At 30.0% G+C, this 26011-nt stretch overlaps 1 protein-coding gene across 2 annotated transcripts; it reads right to left on the bottom strand.

Moving 5' to 3' along the window:
* Positions 1 to 7023: 7023 nt before the first annotated feature.
* On the bottom strand, positions 7024 to 10712 carry AIL5 (AINTEGUMENTA-like 5). Of its 2 annotated transcripts, XM_020373313.3 has the most exons (9): positions 10303 to 10712; positions 9903 to 10212; positions 9738 to 9820; positions 9193 to 9201; positions 8901 to 8989; positions 8693 to 8766; positions 8524 to 8574; positions 8329 to 8405; positions 7024 to 8166 (listed from the first exon to the last, which is right to left on the bottom strand). In XM_020373313.3, the coding sequence occupies exons 1-9, from the start codon at positions 10460 to 10462 to the stop codon at positions 7433 to 7435; spliced, it is 1587 nt and encodes a 528-aa protein (XP_020228902.1). In that variant the 5' UTR covers positions 10463 to 10712; the 3' UTR covers positions 7024 to 7432. The 2 variants fall into 2 exon arrangements, with proteins under 2 accessions (XP_020228902.1, XP_082931822.1); XM_083075696.1 differs by lacking the exon at positions 9193 to 9201.
* Between the last annotated feature and the right edge of the window lie 15299 nt (positions 10713 to 26011).

Here is a 26011-nt window from a genome sequence, read left to right as displayed (position 1 = left end):
GAATTCTTTTTTATTCAAAATATGTACGAGTTCACGATCAAAAATTAGTGTAAATAGATTTGACACTCGTGATCAAAATTATAAATCTTCATTTAACCTCTTTTCTCATTTTTAAATATTAAAATTTTATTATAATCTATATATTTATTATTGAAGATTTTAATTTTGATACACTATCGATGTAAATATTTTTTTTCCTGTGAATTAATTAAAAATAAATCACATGACTTTTAAAGTAATTATTATAAAAATTAATAATTTTATTATACATAGTAATTTAATTTTGAATGCATAACTTTTATATTGATGCATAATAGAAGACGTAATTTGATTATTTTTTATTTTATTTACACTTAATTCTTTTGTACATGGATAATAAAAAGGAATTATTCAGGTGATTTTAAATGTTATTATTACTTCTACTCCGAATCAATTCACCAACCTTGCCAATTATTTTAGGAGTATATTTTTATTCCATCAATAGTAATTATTTGTGTGGGCAAACCTGTGAATCTGCAACTAAACAAATAGGTTGAGGTGAATAAAAAAAAATATCGGTGAATCAAAAAAATAAACAGGTAAAGATTTTCGACCTATTTTGTCAATACATTCTATCATTTTTATTATTTTGGGCCCATCACAGCTCTTTATTTAAATGGACCATTTTTTTTTCTTGGGGTTACAGTGGGTTTTGCGTGGAGATTTCAACTTGGACCATTTTATTCTCTCTCCTCGTTAGTAGAATGGGCCCTCCATTAATCAGTTGATGAAGGGAACCCTATTCTCACACTCAATACTATTAAGTTTACATTTTTTTATTCTTGACCGAAACATATTTTTCTAATGTTTCAAGCATCTGACTTTGCAATATACAACGGAAAACATAGATCCATTGTGTAATTTGATCGTCAAATATAATGGAAATGCATTTCCTTATGTATAATTATACAATACAAGTTACCTTTTTAATCGAAATTAAATTAATGACGATACAATTTACCTTTTCTAGTATTAATTTTGAATAATATAGTTTTTAATTAAATTTAAATAAATAACAATATTATTTACCCTTTTATAGTAATCAAAATATTTGTGATGTAAATTATCTTTTTAATTGAAATTGATTTGATTACAATGCAGGGTACTAATTTTTTAAAAATAATTGAATTATTTACGACGTAGTGTCTTTTACAAATATTTAATGAATAAATTATATAATTTGGTTGTTACAAAAAAAAAGGATATCGGTTCTAATCTCACCTTTATTAATTTTGTTATTTTATAAACCATAAGTCTATTTGTTACGTCAAAATTAACATGTCATATTGAGTTAAATATCAGTTAATGAATAAACTAAAGTTGTTTAATTTTAGAATTCGGTTTACTAAAATTTGGTATCAGAAAAAAAATTAAATTTACATATTGAAAATTATGAGTAAAAATGTAATTAAATCATAAATTTACCTGTTATGGCAGTGTTATGTCAGAGTTAATGTGTCATCTAAGTGTTAACTAAAATTCTATCTTTAAGATGTGATCAAAATAGTAAATATTAAAGATTACAAGGAGATAAAAATTCCAATTATATTATTTTTTATAATATTATACAAAGATTGCTTCTCTAATTTTACTTACTAATGCTATACGATGATTAACGGTGTTGGGAAAAATAACAAAGTAAAGATATAATGCTTTTTATGTAAAAACTGTACAAGTAAGCTGATGCAATTTTTAGTCGCGAGTAATAATTAAGTTCGCATGACACCACACCACGTGATTCGAGACACTAATATTTTGACAAACGTTTGTGCTTGAAATTACAATTTATTTCCATTAAGCACGTTAAAAAAATTAATTATGCAAGCAATTACTTACGCAATTCAAAATTCTAATTGTGAATTTAAGTATTTAACCATCAATTATATATTATTTGAATTCATCTTCATATAATCCCTTTAAATAAAAATATTTTTGTTTTCAAAGATATTTTAATGATATTTTTTTTTCTATAGAAATAATTCATGTTGTATCGGATAGATCCTGGGTGTCCTTGTCAGAAACTTAAGTGTTATCGACCTACATAAAATTTGATAACATTTTAATCTAAATCGAATGTAATATGCTGTAGGTCAAAGAATTCTTAATCTTATTGAATACATTCCTCTGCGATTAAACTTTAGAGAAAGTAACATTCAAACGTTACATAATAATAAATTTTTTGAATGCACTTAATTGATTGAATATTTAATGATAATATTTTCTTATATATATATATATATATATATATATATATATATATATATATATATATTCAGAAGGTAGCTTACAACCATTATAATCTTAAAGACCAAAGAACAAGAGCTTAAGACTTTATATTGAAAACTTTAGACAAATATTTATCACTAAATACATGTGTAATATCTCAAAATTAATGCATTTCTAAAAATAGCATATGAATATCGTATCTCAAAATATATCTTACTACCACCGAATAAAAAGGCTTGATCGATAAAAATTTCATCCACTAATACATTTCAAAAATGAATTAAAAAAGAGTATCGGGAGAGATCTGAGATCAATCGGGAAATATAAACTAAAGGAGTAGAGAAATAAGATCTGGTCAATCTAATTCTGACGTCGAACCGCACGCTTCGCTGGTCAGAAAAAGCACGTGAGGCTTCATCAACGCATGATTATCACAATATTAACAAATGATTATAATAATTCCTTCCTCACACTAATTTAAAAAAGGAGTGTACGACGGACAAACTAAGCAATATTTGTTAATTATGTCCATGATTTCTTGTTCTCATCCCAAAAGGAACACTTGCTCTAATACTTTCGTCATTATATTAACATAAAAAGAAACACAAACAAAACAAATAGTGGGTTTGGTAGCTAGCTAGCATAGATACAATTTTAGGCCTCAGTCAAAGGTACTCACCCAGCCAAAAAGAAGACATGTAATTAATAAATCAACAAAGTTTTATGTTTGTATTATCCTATGGCCGACATAAGTTGTTCGTATGGGGAACATAGATTGTGACTTAACTCACCCAAAAAAAAAGCATTACAGAAAGAAAACAGAAAAAAGAGGTCCCCTACGCTCAAATTTAACAAGAATAAAGGAAAAGGAGGGAGCTTTTTGCAGTTTTACATTTGACTACCATTATTCATTTTGTTCCATTTCAAAGTGTAGCCTTTTCAACATATATATGCATGTGCCTGTCAACTTGGTTTGAAGTTTGAACACATCAACTAGGTTGACATAAAGTTATCAATTACTTTCGTACAAATTAATCGATGCCCGCCCACGTTTTTCTCACTCTAGAACTATATACATATATATAAATGAAGAGACCGATTGTGTTGTTAAATACCCTTCTCAGAACTGAGTTAACTTCTCAAGCTAGACTTTCATCTACATATATTTGATCTTAATACGACGGTTATATTCGGAAATAAATAGTTTAAACATGGAGCCTCCTTCTTTGAAGGATATGAAGGACCATTCCCACTATCTCAACGGTGATTACTTGGGTTTCTTCGAATCAAAGTAACTGTGACCGTGTGACGTATTTCTTTCTCTATTTATATAATGTTGGTGGCTGTGGTTTTTCGCTTGACTTAAAATTTGTAGGTAGGGCATTTGAGTGGAGACAAATTAAGGCTTAATTATTATGAACACATGCAAGACCTTAATTATTATGGGCGACAATGCCTGGGACTTTCATACTATACTCCTAGCCAATACTAGTACCTATGTCCCAATAATGACAATTACGTATAATTGTTTATTACTCGAATAAACAGACAAAATTTTCTTTGAAAAATTATGGTAGCTAATAATGCTCGAGCCAACTTGGATAAGGTCAGCCAAACTTTGAATTATCCCGGAATCTCGTATAATTCATGCATGCAAATTGCAACACTGACCCAGTAGTCCAGCTTTCTTTACAAAACTTACATTTCACAGGTAATTAATGTAATATACACCACGGGTATATATTATTATGAATAGAACGAAACAGGAAGAAACCCTATATGGAGACTCCGGATCCCAATGAGTCCTATAAACGCACACGAAGTCAATCACTTTTTTAATAAGAATATAATAATTTTATTGTAATTAGCATAATCAATATATTTTTGTAAACAAATGTGTATTAACTTAATTAAAAGACAAATAATTAATACGAGACAGATGAAGTGTTTCAAAATTGTAGGAACTATATCAGGTGAAGCATTTGTTTAACAATAAAAAAGAAACTCTAACGATTTTAGACGCGTTAATTAAACGGAGATCTTGTAATGAATTTGTTCCATGAAAACTAGCATGACTTATTGATATCCAACTCAATACTACTAATTGATTGAAATTAATTGGTATACCTTATCCCCTCAAGCAATGTGATACGGTGTAATATGCTTGACAGTGGACACTCCTTTCATGATTACATTCTATATTATTAGTATTATTATAAGTTGATTTTTTAAAAAATTAATATTAATTATACAAATTCCTATAGTAAAATGACTAATTTATTTTAACAAACGTATTACTGTTTTGTAAAATTTTCAAGTATTTAGGTGAAGTATTAATAAATGAAAGAAATATTAGAAAATAAAACAAAATCACTGCTTTCCTAATTTTGTAAATTGAAAAAATATTTTGAGATAAACGAAAATCATCAAAGAGACATATATGATGAGAGATATATTATGATAGTTAAAAAGATGCATGATGGCAAAATCTTATAGAAGCTGACCACACGATCTGAACAATCTATGCATGATTAAAGACAAATTAAATTGGTTTTACTATTTAGTTAGTTGTGTACTTGTGTTTAACCTGGTAAGGATGTATACCCTCGTCCTGGTGCATGGTAGCAGTTTCTGTGACATCTCTTTCCATCATATTAATGGAATATTCTCCTCTCTTTTCGTTCGGATGAAGGGGTTGGAGTTAATTTTGGACATATCGGAGCGTTATTCCGAACATACTGTATTCGTGCTATAGCATCCATTTTCAGTACACTTCAATATGTTATTGTGCTTCAAGCAAAAAGATGCAATAGTCAAATCTATGGTCAAAGATGAGGGCATGGTGGGGAAGGATCTAATAAGCGCCGAAAGGTACAAAGGACACTCATCATGTAATCCTTAGGGTTTAAGAGACAAGAAAAGACACATTTTTTTTCTTTTTCTTTGGCGATCCCTTCTTCTATTCCCTCCTTTTCTCGTTCCATTTTTCTTTCAAATTTTTGAACTATGTCTCCAAACTATGTCCAGTTGTAACTAGTCTAAAAGGAAGGGACCCATCACAAAAAGTTCACAACAACACTAACAATATTATGGTTTTTGGTTCTGTCCTATGTATATCATGATCTTGCTAGCTAGTTACACTTTATTTTTATCACTTTTGAATTTCGATTATCCAACTTTTGGTCAAAATTGTGCTTCCTCATAATTAGTGGCCCCCGACTTACCTTTCTAATGTAAATAGTACACAAGCATATAGGACCAATTATTGCATATTCCTAAGTTAGTATATACATTGCTGAATTGTGGAGTTTGACTATTAGGACCGTGAAAATAGAATAAAGAGATATAATAGTTAATTACTTAATTGTTGGTTATAACAAACTGATGTGTTTATTCATTGTATAACAAAGAGCAGCGAAAGACAAAACCTACTAAAACAATTGTATTTGATTAATCTAAAGAAATCATGTTTAACAACTAGCTAGCTAAATTGAGTAGGATCTATCCTTAAGATCTTTCTAGTCGTGCCCTAGTTGAACACAAAGTATATTTGTTTTATTAGTAGCACTCATTCCTAGGCAACTGAACGGAGAAGTATGTGAGAAGAAACTTTTAAATGAACGTACTTTTGCTTCTTCCAAATTGAAAACCAAACACACTAAAACTAGTACAGAAAAGCATTTTGAAGATCTTTATTTATTTATTTATTTTTTAGAGGAATTGAAGATCTTTATTGTTTATGCATCACAGTTCCCTTTATATGTTTTGTTTTGGAAAGTATATAAATAAAATAGGGTTAAAATGTGTATTTTTTATTTTATTACCCAATTAAAATTGAAAAATGATATAAAATAATGTGTTGATTATTATTGCAGTTTAAAACGATGACTTTTTAAAACTTGTCTACGTCATTTTTGTTAGTGGATTGTTACCAGACCTAAACGACGGAAGCATCCAGGTGTATCATAGACGAATTTCTTGAACTATATGGTTGTCCAGTTGACCATTTGTCTTGATAAGTCGAGAATAGCATTATGAAATTCAACCGGACCATTTACTTAAAATGAATAAAAATGCACGCAAGCATGCACCACCATATTCTGGACAGACTGGATTTCTATAAGAACAATATCTACTCAAAATTATCATTCGAAATTAATAGCAAAATATGTACTTATTCTTATCTTAAATTTATTTGATTAAACTAATATCTGAAAGTTAATAACTATCTGAATTCTGAAATTATTTTTTAAGATAAAAATTACGCACAAAATAAAATCCTACTATAAGCCAATGGAGAAATATGCACTAATCTAAAAAGAAACAAATATTCATTATTCTTTTTTGAACAAAGTAAAAAGTAAAAGCAAATGACTGACTCTATAAAGTACAGAGAGATGCGTGGTAGCTTGCATGTGAAACAAGTCTAGCCGAAAGAGAAAGAGACACGCACTCACAATAAACGCCAGAGTTCAAATTCTCCCGAGGCTAGCTCAACGAATATAATCTCAGCTTTATCCGTGGCACACAAGTCACACCAGGTGGACGAAAAAACATCGGAAAGACCACTTACGCTAGATAACCAAGAAAATGCTCTAGATAATCAGGTCAAAACTAAAGAAGAAAAATATGATAAGAGAAACCGAGTCAAATTTAAAACCATTACGTTTGTTATTGTAATTATCTGAATCAGAAAACAACTAGGAACCAACGAATTGATGCGAATTTACCTAAATAAGTTAAAAGACATAGCAAAGGTACGCCAATATAACGGGCATTCAATGCCTTTCGCACAGATGTACTACTAACAAAAAAGAAATGAAAGAGATTACAAAAGGATTTTCTTCCCATTATACTCAGAAAATAATGTCAGTATATTAACAGGGACAAAAAGCTAAAGGCGAAAAAGAAAAAGAAAAAAAAAAAGAGAAAAATATCGAAAACATAACAAGAAAGGAACTTTGAGTTAGTACAGTGTGAGCTAGGTATAGCTATAAGGTAGGCTCTGATGAATTATGACTGTCAGTCCAACTCATTCATTCATAAACTGCTGCATCAGCAAAAGAGACTAGTTCGTCCTTGCATATGCATTGCATGCTAAAACACCATCACCACTACTTTCATCATTATATGCACAGATTCTCATCCCACCACCTCGTGCATGAGCTCATTCCATGCCAAATATTGGCGTTTGAAAGAGACTCGCTTTTGCATGGGATTGGAATGTGTGCAGGCTTGGACCAATCCAGTTTCCATAACCACCACTGCTCTCATAACTAGCATTACTATTTAGAGAAAATATGGGCGTGGCGAATGGGATTGAACAGCTCAAAGAGGAACCACTGCTTCCACTTTGTTGCTGATGAACAAACATGCCTCCACTGAAAAACGCGCCATTGTTATCGCTGCCGGTGCTTGAGGGGGCACTTGAGAACTCCATGTGGAAGGGTGTTGCTGTCACATTATTGTTACTAGCATTGTTGGAACACGGGAACGATGCTGAGGTAACAACACTAGTAGTGTTCCTTTCGAGGGAAAGAGGATTATGGCTATGATTGTACCCCAGAACGGACCAGTAATCTGAAGGGTCTTGCTTTATCGGAATGGCAAAGCTCAAGGTAGAGCTTGAAGGTGGCTGTTGTTGCTGAGACTGTGATCCAAAGGTCACGGATGAAGCTGATGATGGATCGCGTTCGTCGGATCGGCTTGCCTCGTGGCTTTTGCTCTCAGATACAGAATCGTTGTTGTTTTTGTTCTTACTGGATAATCCTCCAATGGGAAGTGTGCTATTGGCAATGCTTTTTACATCGTAGCGACTCATGTCGAAGTTTGTCACAGCATTTAATCCCCTGAATTTGATAGCTGCAATGTCATAGGCCTCCGCAGCTTCTTCTTGGGTGCCTGATGCCAAAGTTAATTATTGCATATTATACTCTAATCTCGACCATAGTGGTTTATTATATGTTTGTATTAAAAATGAGAAAGTTGTTTGCCTTTGAAAAATGCACATGCGTAAACAATAATTGATGTGAATAAATGGAAGATATATTATTGATGACTTACTGAAAGTGCCAAGGTAGAGGTCTTTGTTTCCGGCAACTCTGCCAATTCTGGCCTGCCATCGGCCATGCTGGTGGTGTCTGAATCAATTTATTTTATTCATTCAAAATTCAGAATCAAAACATAACCGCTAGCGGCCAAAGGAAATGAACAATGAAGCCACTAAACGTTAAAACGTAAAAGTACACATATACATACCTCGTCACTCCTCTGTATATAGAGGCCCCCCTAGAGAAACCACTGCTCTTCCTATAATATGGAGAAAGAAAATGAATTAAACATAACCATGAAACTACTGTCATACATATCTAATGTCATGATAACTCGTGAAACCATTCAAAAATAAAAAGTAAATATTTAATTTTACCTTCGTAGAGAAGCAACAAACTCTTGCCTGGTCATGTTCTTCATCTCATCCAGTTCCTTCTCATAGTTGGAAATCTGTGAAATGCAGAATAGATATAACATACTGGGAGTGTTGAATAAGACTAGAGATATGAGAATAGTATAATAATAGAGGCAAAAAAATAAGGCATTAGTGAAATGAAAGGAATGTCCCTTCTACTACTACTTACTGGAAAGTTGGTGGTGGTAGTTGGACCCCAGTACTTGAGAGCTGCAAGATCGTAAGCTCTGGCTGCCTTATCTTCCTTGTCATAACCACCTATAACACACGAAGGAAGAAGAAACAAAAAGTCATTTTTTGACTAAAATGATTACCAATCCATGAGAGGAATCTGAATCTAAGAAATGCGCAATCACGTTGATGATGATCATAAATGAACAGGAGAAGGGAGAGAATATGCTTCGTGACGGTAAAACAAAATGATGAGGTCAATGTTGCAAATTAAAGCAAAGCATACTCACCCAAGTAAACTGAAAGGACATAATGAGCAAAAGATCCCACGAAGTCAGCAATCATTCCCCAGGAGCAAAAGCAAACAAACGAAAGCACGGTCAGAATCTTCAACAACAACAACACTACCACCACCACCACCCATTCGCTTACACTTATAATAAAATTATTAATTATTAATTATTAATTATTAATGAATAAACAAACGCAAGCACTGTGTCACTGTTGCAGTTGCACTATATCATCCTAGAACCTAAATAGACATGACACACTATAGCAATACGCCAAAAAAATATGTAGAGCAATCTAATGCTGGTGGCAGAAGAATCTGAACCATTGAAAGGTTTGCATTGGGATTTGAAATAGCGAGCCACATTCTTTAACTCCCATTTATTCCGGTCACATTCAGTGGACCATCTCACACTCACTCTGCCTCACTCCCAGATCTCGTGGACCCGGTTAGTGCATGAACCCTCCAAGCGCATATTAATCTTAGTCACAACATGCCATAACTCATGATTAATTAGCATGTAAATATTAAAATTAAAATTATTACCTTGCCTTCCTTTTCTACTTTGTCCCTCCCTTCTACAACTATTATCCCACAGATGAGCCTCATATCTCCCGGTCCATCTATGTCTGCAAATAAATAAATATAAAATTATAAAAAATAATTCAAATAAAGAATATAGAAGGTACTGTTGGATATTGAATAAGGCACCGTGTAACGCCGCGGTAGATGGAGGTGCGTTGACCGAAGGTGTCCACAGTTTTCTTGGGGGAGGGCTTTTGCGGTTCGGCGGTGGCTTCGGCGGCGAAGCCGCGAGGGAAGCACGCGGCTATTGTTGTCTTAAGCTCCGAATCGTAAAGGTTGTTGTTGTTGTTGTCGGTGGAGAACTGCGGAAGCTGTGGCGGTGCACAGGTGGCGGAGCCGCCCAGAAAGTCCTCGAACTTTGGGGCGCCGGTGAATATGGAGAGGTTGGTTGCTCCGGCGGCGGTGGCCTCGGGGGATGCGTCCACCGTGGTACTGCCTGGAAGATAAAATGAAAATAATATTATAGTGAGAGAAAAAAAAATGAAAAGAATAGAAACGTGAATAGAGAGAGAGAGAGAGAGAGAACCTGTGAGAGTGAGTGATGGATAGGTGAAGGAGTGGAAAAGAGAGAGGGGAGAGGAAGAGGAGGAAGAAGAAGAAGAAGGGTTCTGGAAGTGATTGGAAAGAGAGAAAGGGAGTGAGTTGGTGTTGTTGTGGGAAGGTGGTGAAGAAGAGTCCATGGTCATGCTTATGTGAACTATGGGGTTTGAAGTTGAGTTGGGTGTCTTTGGAAAGTGCGATGTTGCAGAGAGAGAAAGAAAGAGAGAGAGGTTGAAGAAATATGGGGAGGGATTATGCACAGATATAGAGGTGGTCTAAGAGAGAGAAAGGACTGAGCTGCTGGTGCTGGTGCTAGTGCTTAGGGTTGCACCAAAAACGAGGATGGCTGTAGATATGCCACACAACAGTGACATTTCTATGCTATAATTTTCAATATATCAACGCTAAATGCCCATGCCTCCATGCATCTCTCTATGTATATCCATAAAATCATCTCAACTCCTCAAACCGACAATTTTTTACCCATGGTCCATTTCTTCATATTCTACGTCAATCATAATACCAATCAATTTTACATCGTAACTATATATATATATATATATATACCAGTTATTGGGTGCCTAATTTTATTAACTTGTTTTTTGTTTTTTGTTTTTTGTAGTTCAAGAACTACCCATCATCTACGTATGTTTTATGCAAAGTTTTATTACGTTTTATTTTATATATTTTAAAACAATCAATGTTTAATTACAATTGTTAATATAAATAATTTAGCATGTGATATTCAACTCTACTTTGAACATAAAATCACGACTAAATATATTATTTCATTTTATTCATGTGAGAAAAATAAGAATAAAAAGTATTTTATATTACATGAAATAATTTTGCATTTTATTATGAATTTATGAGATTTAATTTAGTGGAGTGACGAGAATAAAATAAGGAGGAGGGAAAGTGGAAGGGTTTTATAGGAAGAATGGGCGGTCGCAGTCTGACTTTAGCCAAGATTAGAAAGCATTGTTTTAGGATAGAGATAGAGATTTGTATGTGAAGCAAATACGCAATAAAAGTATGGGTATAACAGATATTTTTGGTTCAATTAATTTAGGATATAGAGAGGGATCATAGTAAACAATAAACTAATTAATATACACATTACATATAAAATATATGAATTATAGTATATGAATTGGGTGTTAGTGTATGATTGTAGGGAAGCAAGACGGAAGAAGAGGGGACACAGTGGCCCTTCGCCCATAACATGCTTGCTCTCTCAATATTAGTATTCATTTATTTTGTTTATGGAAATTTTCATTGAAAAATGGTAAAGAAGAAGAGTATATGAATGATCAAATATGGAGGGTTGGCATGGCACCTTTAGTCAGATTTTCCCACTGTCCAATCCAATCGTGTAGCGTTTCTTTTGATATTTATCTATTTCTCTGTATTTGTAAAGCGCACCAGCACATCCCTTTTCTTTTTACTCCTTTAACATGCCTTCTTCCCGCCCTATACATTCCCTTCCATGCTCCTCTCAAGCTCTATTACCTACTTTTATTTTTCATCTCTTTTTAAATCAACTCCCAAATTTATTTTCTTTTTCCTTTTCCCTTTCAGAAGATTGTTAAAGATGTCAAAGAAAAAAAATTGGAAACATTTTATAAAATATACTTTGGTTGCACACACATACAATGGCAGACTTAGAAACTTGAATTTGTGGAGCAATTATTTATTTCAAAATATATATATAAATTATATTATTATACAAATAATGACATAAATGTTATATAAAAATAAATATTATTTCATTACATCATGTGTATGATCAGGTTTTAACCCATACTTAAAAAAAATATTGGAATTTCTTTAATCATAAGAATTTTGGTATATTAAAATAAATTATCTATAAAAATTAAAATTTGATACACATAAATGATGATAAGGATGGATGCATGTTGAGAGTAATGGAGAACAATTATCTCCACAAAATTTCATATTTTATTTATATATATTTAAAATTTAATACTTCCCCCCCCCCCCCCCCCCAAAAAAAAAAGTATTATTCCCATAACATAGTTTTCTTTAAAATCAGTACAAAAAATAATAAAAGATTAAAAAAAATAGTACTAATTTTATTACTTTTAACTTTCTAATTTTTATTATTTTGTCTTTTTTATTTATAAAAACTATAATGTTGACAATAATAAAATTCAAACTTAAAATTTAGTACATACTATTTCAATCATTGACTATTAAAGTTGACCTTAGTGTAGTCCCATTTTCATTTTTTTTTCTTTAATATTAAACAAATTATATAAAATTACTAATACAAACCTCATTACAATCTCGAACAAAGAAAAAAAATGAGAAGTTGTCACTCTAATCACTAAATAATCCTAATTTGTATATAAAAAAAATTAGGTATATTAGATTCTTTAGTCATAAAAATATGTATTTATAAAAATTTATTATATTTTTCTTATATATAAATATTATAGACTATTTTTTTTGCCTCCTCTAAAAATAAACTTCATATTTGTCACTCGATGATGACATGAAATATTAGTCTAATATAATTATCTAGATATGAAATTATAAAAAAAATATTTTATCAACTTTAACCAATTATAAAGAGACTTCTAATTTTGAGGACTAAATTACTAAATAATAAAAAATATGAATGACTAGATTATAATTTTTTTTAGTCTATAGACCTATTTAAAAATTTCTAATAGTTCAAGAGTCAAATTATATATTAAACCTTAATTAATCCATCTAAAATATATTAGAGATCTCAATTAATTGGTTAAAAAATTATACTATAATCTACCTTATAACAAGAGATTAAGATAAGTTTATGAGAATTTAAGTTTTATTTTCATTATTATTATTAAGACTATATATAGATCTAAACCAATATATTGATCTAATAAAACTGAATCAGACAAAAAAAAATGAATCAGTTAGACTATTAGATCAGTTCAAATTTAAAAATTAGAAATCTAATTAAGATAGTCTGAATCTCGAATTTTAATTTCTAAAAATTAAATCAATTTGATATATATAATTAAATAAATATTATATTATACTTATTATTATTATCAAGTTTGGTTTAGGTTATCAAATTTGGATTTTTACCGTAAAATAAATCTATTTAATGTCTGAGAGTACTTTCACAAACTTGTTATATAGTGTTGGCTTAAGAATTTCTTTTTGGTGTCTTTATAACATTGTTGAGCATGATATATTTTTAGGTTTTATTGAGTTTATAATGTTTTTATACTTGATAAATTTTGAGTACTTTATAATATTAATAATATTAAATATTTTACTAGTTGATGACATACCAACATGTTTTACATGTTTTCTGTAATGTAATTTTTTATTTTTGAAAATTCATATTATTTTAATGATTAATATAATGAACTGAGCCAAAATCAAATTAAATATGATTAAATTAGATCAGTTCATATTGAAGACTGAAAATGAAAGAAAAAAAATCAATACAAACCTATTGAACTTGATCATGTCAAATTAAAAATGTATCGAATCTACTTCGATCTAATTCGTAGCAACCCCTAATCATTAGGGTAATATTTTCTTCTGAAAATAAAATAATCGGTAGAAATATTAAATGAAATCGATAGAGAACTAGAATGTCTAACAATAGAGTATAATGTTAAGAGAGGGACGGAGCCAGGATTTCAATACTGGGGGCCGAAAATAAATAATATATAATTTATAATAAATGAAAATTAAAGTATCAAAAGCATATAAAAAAATATAAAAAAAAATTAAAATTGTTGGGGGGCCGTGGCACCCGTAGGTCCCCCCTTGGCTCCGTCCTTGGTTAAGAGACTATAATTTTTAGTGATTAAGTTATATATTTACTCTAACTTATTACTACCTAATAACACATTCATATGTTTTTAGATCTGTTTGTACACAATTAATTTTAATAAATTGTTTTTCAACTATTCATATAATTAAAATATGTACTTAAACTAATTTTATCATAAATGTTGCTTTAGAATTTACAGAGAAAAGTAATTGATTTTGTCGTGTAATTTAACCGACACTCGCTTTTTTTAAACCTCGAACAAAAAAACCGGATTTGGTACAGCAGCATCACCGTGCGTGCATGAAATTCTATAGACACGTACTTAATATTTTAATGTTTAGGATAAGCAAATTTCGACACGTGTCAACAGTATCTTAGGATGCCATGATCGAATATTTTTCAATTGTCTCTCTGAGATATGCATTTTTTTAATTTGAAATAAGAAAATAAAGAGTTTTAGTTATAATTAAAATTTATCATAAATATTTATTATAATATATAATTTTTAATCATATATTTTATCTGAGTACAAAAAGTATATAATGTTAAATAATATTTAATTTTAATTATTCACATAAAATTGTATATTTAATATTCCTTTCTCTTATTGTTATATTAAAACATTTTTGTTAGATACATCATGTATGTATGGGTACGTGCACGTGGGAGATGTGTTTGGTAGTTTGGATTTTTCCTTTTAAAATTTGAGGAGTGTTCCCTACGTTTCTAATTATAATATTATAATTGAAATTTATTTAAATTATTAAAAAAATAAAATTTAAATACATTAAATAAAAATAAAACATACAAAAAAATATATTCATTATAAATAATAATTGTAGTAGTAGTAATAATAATAATAATAATAATAATGATGTATTGAAAATGTTGAATTAGAATTTTTCTTTAATTTTTTTTGAAAGTATTAGGGAGATAGTTCATTGATGCATGATACAGAGAGAGTAAAGAGAAAAATAAAAAATGTATGAAAAGATGGGTAGTAGTGACAGAGCCAGGCTGCCCCTGCAATTGCTAAGATATGGCCACCAGAGGGCATTCAAAGGCCATGGACCTAGGACAATAAATTCACCCTTTATTGCCATTAAATAAATGGTATGTGTAAAAAAAGTACCAAAATTATGTTTTATAGAACTATCATATTTGATATTTTCTGGAAGCATGCACAAGAAAATGAAAAATACGTGGCTGGTTGTGATTTAATTTATCATTGCTTTTTTGGTAACTAGATTTGATTCTTCTGATTCGTTGCTTGTGTCATGAGTTTTCAAAAAAAAACACTTTTACGATGAATCGTGTTGTATGATGGATAGTCATTTTTTTATTTAGATTTTGTAAAAATAAAAAAATTATTTTTAAACCTTAAATTACAATCATTTTATCACAAATACAGTTTTTTTTTTATTTCATATGATTTTACTAATTGTTTGCAAGTTAATTAATATTAAATAGTATCTTGGGGTTGATAAACACAGTCTCAACTCGCAAGGATAAAGAAATGATCAGAATATAAGAAAATAACACTTTCTGAAAAGAAAAATTGCATAGCCCATCGCGTACTTGAAAGAAAGCTAATTTCATGACTGATATATATAGTGAATCAAACTTATAAAATTAAAATATTTCATAATTAAAGTGCATGGTAATAATTAAGTAATATATAGGTAAAAATATAAATAAACAAAAGAAGACATATGGATCAGAAAATTAAAAGCGTGGACACCACAATAGGTTGTCCATTTGTCTTTTTCTTCTGATCTCACATAAAAACAAGTAAATAATAATTTAAACGATAACAATATTCTTTTTAAATATGTCTGATTTTAAGGATAAATTTTAAATGATTGTATCTGCATCTTAACCATTCCTATCCCTTTACTAAGTTATGAGTCTTTTGTGTGTGTGTGTATGGGTGAGCGTGTTAGATTATGAATTGTTTTTCAACAATTTCTAAAGATATATTTTATAATGTTTCAATAGCCTAATTCGCTTATCACTTTGCCTTTCAAATGGTGTAATCTCTGAATTATTACATACGCGAATACAAATTATACTAGTCATAGATGGCATCAAATTGCACGTGTAGAAGCACAGCATATATAGCAGTATTGGATAAACTTAAGATGCTTTCCATTATTAGATGGGTGGCATGAATTTTCATCGTTAATGACATTATTGTCTAATCAAAATTACGTGAATGGCTTGTCCACCTAAAGATATTCCTAGTGTAAACAATAATTCCTTTACACTAAGAAACAGGCAAACAAATGACAAGAAAGACATCAAACAAGTGAAGAGAACACAACAGATAATCTCGTTATGTACCGACAGGATCATACTGGAAGTGGAATTAGCTTATTGGCGATGTTTGTCAAAGCTGCAATTTATAGTAAGGTGGACAAAAATATGAATTAATATATACTCTTAACAAAGTATGCTATTATTTATATATTTTTTTATATTAACGTATCAACTTGTTTAAATATAAATATTTATGAACTCGTATTACGCGTGGCAAACTCATGCATATGAAATGTATAATCTACATGCTATTGCTATACAAAGGTGAAATAGCAAACAATCTCACTATTCAGCAGACATCTCAATGGCTCAAAAGTTTATGGGAAAGAATGATAAATAATTTAAGTAATTATTTATCTTACAAATTCAATATCGTACCTTTGTTGTTTGTTGTATGTTTAGAACAAAAAAAATAAGGAAAAAAACCCTCTTCCTATCATAGTAGAAACAAATAATAATAAGTTTTTTTTTACAATTAATTTGTGGTGAATAATTTGAAAAGTATTGCAAGTATTTTAGGTGGGCAAGATTATCAAATTCATGACTTAGACATTTTTTTAATAGAACTTTATATCTTTCTGATGTCTCGGAAAGAAATTCATCAAGCCTTTGAAAGAATGTGACAATCTAACTTTTCACTTGGTTGATTCAAGATTGGGAAAGAATCATGCTAAAAATTTCTTCTTCACTTCAAATCAATCACTCAAGCTCTAATGTGGGAGAGCATTGAGCCACATTTTAACTTTCTCAATGAGTGAGAAAAGAAAAAACTTCATTCAGATCACTTCTTCAAGAACTTGATGTATCTTTACGGTATCACATAACTCAATATATAAACGTGTGAAGATGCATGTGTGGATCTTCATGATCAAGCCCGACAAATTGATTATTTTGGATCATATATTCAACAATGTCAGTTTCATCTCAAAGTTGGTGGTAGTGACTTTAGGTGTGATAATGCTAGAAAAATGCCTTATACCATGATAAGCCACACAGTCCCCAAGAGTCACTCTTGGTGTCTCGCTCACCATTTCTACCTCTTATGGAATTGAGGGTAGGGGAGTGAAAGTAAACAAGGTAGACTCTCTTTGATATGCTTGTTTGGCTAGTATTTGATGCCTCCTTATTGCTCCCATATTTCTTTGAGTTGTTTTTTTATTTTTTATTTCTAGGTCATAAGTCACTAGTAGGAATGATACCTCACATACACAAGAATCACAAATACTAGATAAATAAGTCATCAATAGAAAGGTAATAATTAACAATGTAGAGAATATAAAAGTAAAAGAATAATAGATTTGGAGCCTAAATTAGTAGTCAAAATGAATTTGCCTAAGTATTGAGACATGTTAGGTCAAAAGACAATCTTTTAGATTCATCAAATTATAAGTTTTAATGAAAACTTAGACATTTTTCTAGAGAAAATTTTTTCAAATCATTCATTAAGATAAATGAGTATAAGACAACTGCACTAAAATGATTTGTTATCTTGACATAAAAAGTCTAACAAAAACACTTCATCTATAAGACATTTATGTTGAGTTCATATCATTTATGATATTTGATAACTAAATCAATCTTTGTATATATAATTCCTTAACATATCAAAGTAAAACAACTTTCTTGATACCCACAATAACAAAAGAAAAGAAAGACATGTTTTTCGTCAGAAAAAGACAAATAGATCCCTTGAATCACAAAAATTCTCAAAAAAAAGTTACTTTGCACTAATACACACTTGCCTCCACTTGCTTGGTACCTAAAATGTGATAAGTAGTTTTCTTTATCAGATAAGAAGTGGAAATTTAGTGAATGCATTAATGCAAACAATTAATGCACTAATGAACACTTCTACCACAAGGAGGGAAAATTGAAGACATACAAAGCAAGTCTATGACAAATGCTCAAGGATTGCAATAGTCATCTCCATTGAAGCATCTATAAAAGGAAGTTTGAAAAATCACAAAAGAAAAAGAAGAATGCACAATGTAAAAAATTACATTCATTCTTTCTCTATATAAATATTGTACTTAATATTGTTGTATCACGTCTTGAAAGTAAGACGAACAACACAGATATCTTACATAACTTTAACTTTGTGTTATTACTTTAAGCTTTGAGAGACTTGAATGTAAAAAACATACATGGTTGCTTTGAGCCTAGTGATGTTTGTTTGTAAAAGAATATTTGGTTACTTTAAGCCTAGTTAGGTTTGTTTATAAAATAATATTTAGTTGTTTGAAGCTTGAAGAGGTTTTTGTATTAAAGAATACTTGGATAGTTGCTTGAATAAGCAAATCAAAGAATACTTAGTGTCAAAAGTGACTTGTGAAAGAATACATGTATCATGGTAAAAGATAGTGTGGAACTTGATCAATTTAATCAAGAACCGGACCCAGTCTCAATGATTGAGATGAACTAGTATAAAAATATTTTATATTTTTTTAACTTACTTTTTTTGTCTATAGTCTTACATTTTTGCTACTACTTTACTATTTCAAAAAAGTGTGGATTTTTTATTAACATTATTCAATTTCTCTTTTAGTGTCTTTCTTTTCTCCACAAGACGTAAGTTCCCCAATAATAGCGCCAAAAACTTGTTATCTTCTTGACAAATGTACCAAATTTTACAAGTAGTTTAATGATAAGTATGAGTATCGTCTTCCAATAGACTTACATAATACTTGGCATAAATGACTAATTACACTATACTAAACTATTAGAAATGAAAATATTAATTGATTGGAGAATATAAGGTGCTTAACAAAGATAAATATTATAAGAAGTCTTTTTGGTATTGTTACGAAAACTTGAAATGCAAAAACTGATTTTAACACAATAATGATAGATGTTGGGGTTTAACTTCACCAAACCTTCCTCATGCTTCCAAACAAGTTCAATTGAGTTATAATTAAAAAATTATCAATTACCCATAAGTATATCCAACCCTAAATTCCTTACAAATTGGAATCTAAGCTTATTAATCAAGTTATCCAGTATAACTTAACTAAGAAGTCAACTTAAAAAAAAAAAGAGCTTAAGGAAGACTAATAACATTTACCTCATTCCTATAGGTAAGTACCATTATTTGATCTACTTTAGTTCAAAGGTTCACAAATATTTTTTAATCACTTTAAAACAATAAATTCAAGTTAAGGGAGATCAAACAATAACAAATATTAAGTAGAAAATATATAACAATAATACCGAATAACAATTAAAATTGCTAACTTGGAATGTACACATGAGAATGAGTTTTTGGTTACATCAAAATCCAACAAGGGAGAGTTTAGTTACACATAGACATAAAGCACACTACAAATGGTGAAGAGAGGAGGAAGTTTGATCTTGAAGTCATGAGAGCTCTCTAGCCACCACACACACTCCAAGAAATATTCTCCAATGATTGTGTCTTGTAATTCCCCCACATTAGGTCATAAGATCTTTTATTCTCTTCTCAATAACGACATGTCAACACTTCAGGCATTAAGCGTGAGTTTTCACACTTATAATGAGACAAGGAACAATAAATAAAAGGACCATTGGGGCTAAGGCGCTAAGTGCAGATTTCACGCTTAACATGGGAGTTCGAATTTGCCTTTGAAAGGTTGATACTGAGCATGAGATTTCACACTCAGCATGAAACTTAAAAATGCTCGTATAACCCTCAAGGAAGCTTAGGCTCAATGTGAGTTTCCAAGTTAAGTGTGAAGATTTAGCCAAAATTTTCTTCTTTCTTAAAGTTTCACTAAACTTTCCACTTGTTTTTCTCAATGTTTCCCAACATTCTTATCAATTATAAAATAACAATAAAAGCTTGAAAGTTACCAAAAAATGTGAGTTATAAAGACTACAATTAATTTAAATTTGGATCAAATCGTCAAAGGAAATTAAGACAAGTTGAAATTATATGACCAGATAAAGCAAATATGAAACTTTTCATTATTAGAGATATATTTCTTTAAATAATGTTACATAATAACATTATTAGCAACAAACAAAATGTCATCAACATATAAGGCTAAAATTACAAATTTGTTCCCACTGACCTTCATATAGATACACCGATCAATGGTGTTCTTTACAAAATCATATAACATAATGGTATTATTAAATTTAAAATATCATTGTTAGAAAACCTGTTTTATTCCATATATTGACTTCTTTAATTTGCAAACCATATTTTTCTTTCCTAAAGAAACATATCCTTCAGGTTGATTCATATAAACCTCTTCCTCTAAGTCTATATTTAAAAATACGATCTTTACATCCATTGGTGAAGCTTTAAATCATAATGAGTCACCAAAGCCAACATAATTCTTAAAGAGTACTTCTTAGAAACTAGAGAAAAAATATCTTTATAATCAATGATATCCTTTTGAGTGAAACCTTTGTGACGAGTCTAGCCTTATATTTTTCAATATTGTATTTTAAGTCACATTTGGTATTAAAGACCCATTTACAACCAACATGTTTTGAACCTTCAAGCAATTCAACTATATCGCATACTTTTTGTCATTCACTGATTTCAACTCCTTTTTCATTGCATTAAACCATTTTCATAATTGTAACTTACTATGGCTTGTCTGAAAGAGACTAGATCTTTATTAATGCTCAATTCACATTCATGTTCGAGTGAATACACAACATAATCACTTGAAATAGTTGGCCTTTTTATCTTTTCAAACCTTCTTGGTGTTATTTTTGGCTCCTCTTCTATCACATGTTCATTTGTGACTTGCATATTATTTGTTGGTTCATTACCTATATGTTCATCTTGTGGGTTTTGAATATGATCATGTTGTCTCCAAGTATTGTTTGAGTGTGATACGATAAAAGGAACAACATCTTGAGGAGGGACTATAAGTGAAGAAGATTCACCAAGAGTCTCTACAATATCCACTATTTGTGATTTCTCACTCCCACTAATCTAGCCATTTTCAATAAACCTAACATTACTGGATTCAATTATTCTTGTACTATGATTAAGACAATAGAATTTGTAATCTTTGGACTTTTCAAGATACCCAATACAAAAATATATTATCTTTAACCTTGCTTTGATGCTAAATATAAGTAAATTTTATGATCACGTGTAATTTCACAATATTCATCATTTAAGAAGATTACACTCTAGGGATTTTAGATAACACATTTCTCACTACTATCATCCTCTATAACTTTTATGAGAAATTTGAAAAACATACCCAGATTCATAATACAATTCATATTTTCTAATAAGTTGTTCTTTTTTTTCTTACTTCATTTACTTAGTCTCTATGATGGTGTTGAAACCTCTTTATTTGGTTCACAATTTTTCTTTGTTATTTCTTAGTATTTTCTTTGTTATCACTGTCACTTGCTTGAAAATCTAAGTTTTTTAAAAATGCGTTAAAAATAAAAATCTCTTGAGAGAAAAAAGAGGTTACAATTTTTAATAAAATTCAAATTTTATCTATTGTCTGAAATTTGAAACTTATAAACACTATTAAGATAAAAAAAATTTGCTTAATATTTTTTTATTTTTAATTCATTAAAATTATAAAGACTATAACAAATTTAATTTTAAAATCTTGCAAGTATTACTTCAACCACATCATTAAGGTGACACACTATCCTTGATCTAAAGGTTAATTTTAATTTTATTTGTAAGAATTTATGTTAAAAACTAAAATATCACTATAATATAATAAAAAAATATTCTTTTATTTCATAATGATTGTAGTTTGAAATTTTTATTCATAAATTAAAAATAACAATAAATATATTATTTTATACAATTTTATTAAAATAATTATCCTGTCGATAAATTTATTATTTTAAATTATGATAGTCGATAAATTTATTAATTTAAATTGTGTTACTTAAATAATTTATGAAAACACAAATTAAAACTAATTTAATTAACATTCATTATAAGACTTGATATGTGCGACTGAATTAACTAAAAAAATTATTCAAGCAAATCACCATTCAGCAGAGTTATATGTTGCTAACTTGATATGCATTTAAAGATGACATAGATATCACTTGGACAAGGCCAAGGGATGAGTAATGAAAATTGAGATTAAGATAGCAGTGTTGAATATAATCACATCCTTTTTAAATGGAAGTATTAAAATAATGGTGTATAAAATGATAGAGATTTATCTCAATTATAGAATAAGTGAAGCAGGATTAGGCAAGAAATATGGTGGCTCGCTCCCGAAAGGACACTTTGACCCCGGAGCATGCGGACACTTGTCTCAATCGTTAAAAAAAAATGTGTCATATAGTGACTCAACCACAGCACCAATCACCCATTCAGATTGCAAGCCAAGCAAAGGTCACGTTCACATTGCACATGTGAGAAGAAAGAGACAAAAGAGATAGCGATGAACATTTTAATAGAGATTAGGTAGTGGAAAACAATTGAATTTACTATAAATGTGTGCAGCAGACAGCAGGCAAGTCCTCAAAACACGGATAAGAGTTAAAAATGCTTTTACATTAAGCAATCAGAATGCAGAAAGGAAAAAAGCCTAAAAAACAAACACAAAAGGTTACATTATGCTCAAGTTATTTGTGAGGAATAAAGAAAAAGTAAAGGGTGTTCGAGATTGGCAGAGAGTTCGGCGGGAGTGGGAGCTTGATTCCCTTCAATTCTGCAGTTAAAAGAAAAAGGATTAGTTTAAAACTTAAACTAATAATTGTGGCATTAAAAAATCATCCACCACTAAAAGCCATTTTCTTTAATTCAAGTCCGAAAACTACTTTGCCAAAACAGTCAAACTTTGTTGTAGAAAGCCATAGCAGAGTGTAGTTTGGGGTCAGAGAAACGAATCATTCCTCACGTTCGCTACCATATCTTAATTTGTATTTTATTATTATTATTATATTATTACATCATGATCATCCCTTTGGTTTCTAGTTTCCGGTTCTCTTTTATTTTAGTTGTGTTACATTATTCTTCTTACATTCTCGGTTTCGAGAAAGGTCTGTGTCTGATCCTACATGATTTGAGACATTTATGTGGGTCCAACTAAGGGTTCATAATACGTATCGTTGATTATGTGTGATTCTATTACAAAATAAGAGTCACAAGTGTATCAAGATAGTTGTTAGCATTTCTTTAAGCCAAAAAAATATTTTCTAATTTCATTCTAGAATTTGTCATATATATACTAACAGACTATCTATTTAGTGCGTATACTCGGATTCTGCCTGAGTACATAAATTTAGATTCTTTCTTTTCATACTATAATCTATGTAATAATTAAAGAGAGTGAAAACGGTGCTTCCATGTGAGGGCCAAACATATAAAATGAGATTGCATGCACGTGGCGTTTTGGGAGATCTACTCAGTGTAAAAATGATCCATCACAACAGCACGTGACTTCACAACAAGTGCTCTGTTTCCACGTGCCATTTCAGGCACAACACCAAGAGGGCGGTGGAAGTTGTGCTTAGAGTGAATTATACGTGATGTTAGTGCCATTGTCATCAACCTCTTGCACTTTCTATGTATATCCTTCTATAATAATGATTCCCTTTCAAAGTTCTGTTGTTTCTAACTCACTATCGATTCTTAGCTTAATATTATATGTCCTATTATTGGACTTTATTACTTTATTTGAAAAATAACAAATATCGTTCCACGTAGAACCAGTGTCCTGTGTTTACTCTTGTACACTTCAAAATAAAATTTATTTATGAAACGTGTTGCAAGTTACATCTCTCAAGTGCAAATGACACCAAGTATTTATATCTTTTTCATACCAGTGTGCATGCTTCCAAATTTAGCTCCCACACTGAAATTGTCACCAATTTGATAATAGACAGAAGTTGTGTCATGACGGGTCCAATACTCGGCCCATATACGGCTCCTAATAAAAAACATTACCGTTTTGCAGTAAAGCCCGGTAGCTCCTCTCCTCACAGTACACTATAGCATCTATATGGATCAGTTCATATGCTTGATACAGTTATAATGAAGAAGAAATATAAGTTTGATAAAAATATAGCAGGCTTATGCATATAATGTAACACTACGATGCATCGTAATTACTGTGAACATACTCAGGCAGAATTGATGTGGTCATAAGCAATAGTTTCATAAATGACAACTTCAATAAGATTTTTAATGGTCAACATGCAGAGTCGGAATTCGAGTCGACAAAATTTGTATGGCACGAGAAATTCATGTTAAGCATTTTTACCTACATGCTATGCATCAGGTTTTTTTTTTTTTTTTTTTTCCTTTCAATTTTTACTTGTTTTACCAGATTTTGATTTTTACAAGTAATTGTTCTCAAGGCCAATTTAGCAATTTATTTGGATTGGACGCTACTGGTCCAATGATTTTCCCCTCTAACTAGCCCGGTATAGTTTTCAACAACAAAAGTCATATCTAACTAAATAAAATCGGCTACATCGATTACCTAAAACTAATCGACTCGGTTAAAGACAGAATCTTCAAAGATATTAGTATTCATTATGAGATCTTATAACAACTCCCATGAATACCTTGGTCTCCCTTTTCATCAGACAAAATCATACAATATACTCTCCTTAGTGTTTAGAGTAACCTTTGTACATGTCTAAACTCCTTAATAGTGTGTTTGGATGAAAAATTTATATAGGGTAATTCATTTATTTAAAAATTTTCAAATTTCTTGAGGTGAAATATTTTGTTTGGATGAAGAATTTACAAAGAATTTGAAATCCAAGCATTTGTGAAATTTCTTAAAATAATAGAATTTTAAATTCTCCTATAAATGGGAGAATTTGAAATTCCTCATTTATTTTTCTTATTTCACCTATATATTTTATCTTATCTCTTCATTCTTTTAATTATTGGATATTCAAAAATATTTTTAAAATTGTTAAACATTATCTAATATTAATTTTTAAAATTATTAAATATTATCTAATATTAATTTTTAAAATTATTAAATATTTAAAAATGGATTAATATTTATTTTTATAAAATTTAATTTCAAAATCTTAACATATAAATATATTTTTAAAATCAATTTTTATTATAATGGAATAAAATTATCATATTCAACCTAACAATTTAAAATTTAAGAAATTTGAATTGACTCATCCAAACAAAATATTTCAAAAATAATAGAAATTAAAATTAAAATAATTCAAATACCAAGAATTTAAAATTCCTTGAATTTGTAAAATTTCTCATCCAAACATACTATAACCGATTTCTGTCAATTTTTTCAAAAATTAGTGTCAAACCAATATCTCTTAATCATGTGAGAAAATCATGTTAGGTGAAATATAACAAGGAAAGAGATTCACAAATGATTGTCAAGTAGTATTAAACAATCTATGACATAATCGTTCAAAACATCAATGTAACCTTGGGTGTTATCCCATAACTGGTTTAAATAATAATATGTAAGACAATGTTCTTTGCTCCGTTTTTCTTCTCTCTTTTTTTCTTTCATTCATTTTTTTATTTGAAAAAAGAAAGGTATAGAAGTTTCATCAATTATTCATACATAACATTTCTCAAATAATTCCATTGCTTAACTGCTCCATTCATAATCTAAAGAATGACGAGATTTCATGT

The sequence above is a fragment of the Cajanus cajan genome, chromosome 5 (assembly GCF_000230855.2).
Source record: "Cajanus cajan strain Asha chromosome 5, NIPB_CcT2T_4, whole genome shotgun sequence".
Taxonomy (NCBI): domain Eukaryota; kingdom Viridiplantae; phylum Streptophyta; class Magnoliopsida; order Fabales; family Fabaceae; genus Cajanus; species Cajanus cajan.
This window is presented reverse-complemented; position numbering and strand designations above follow the sequence as displayed.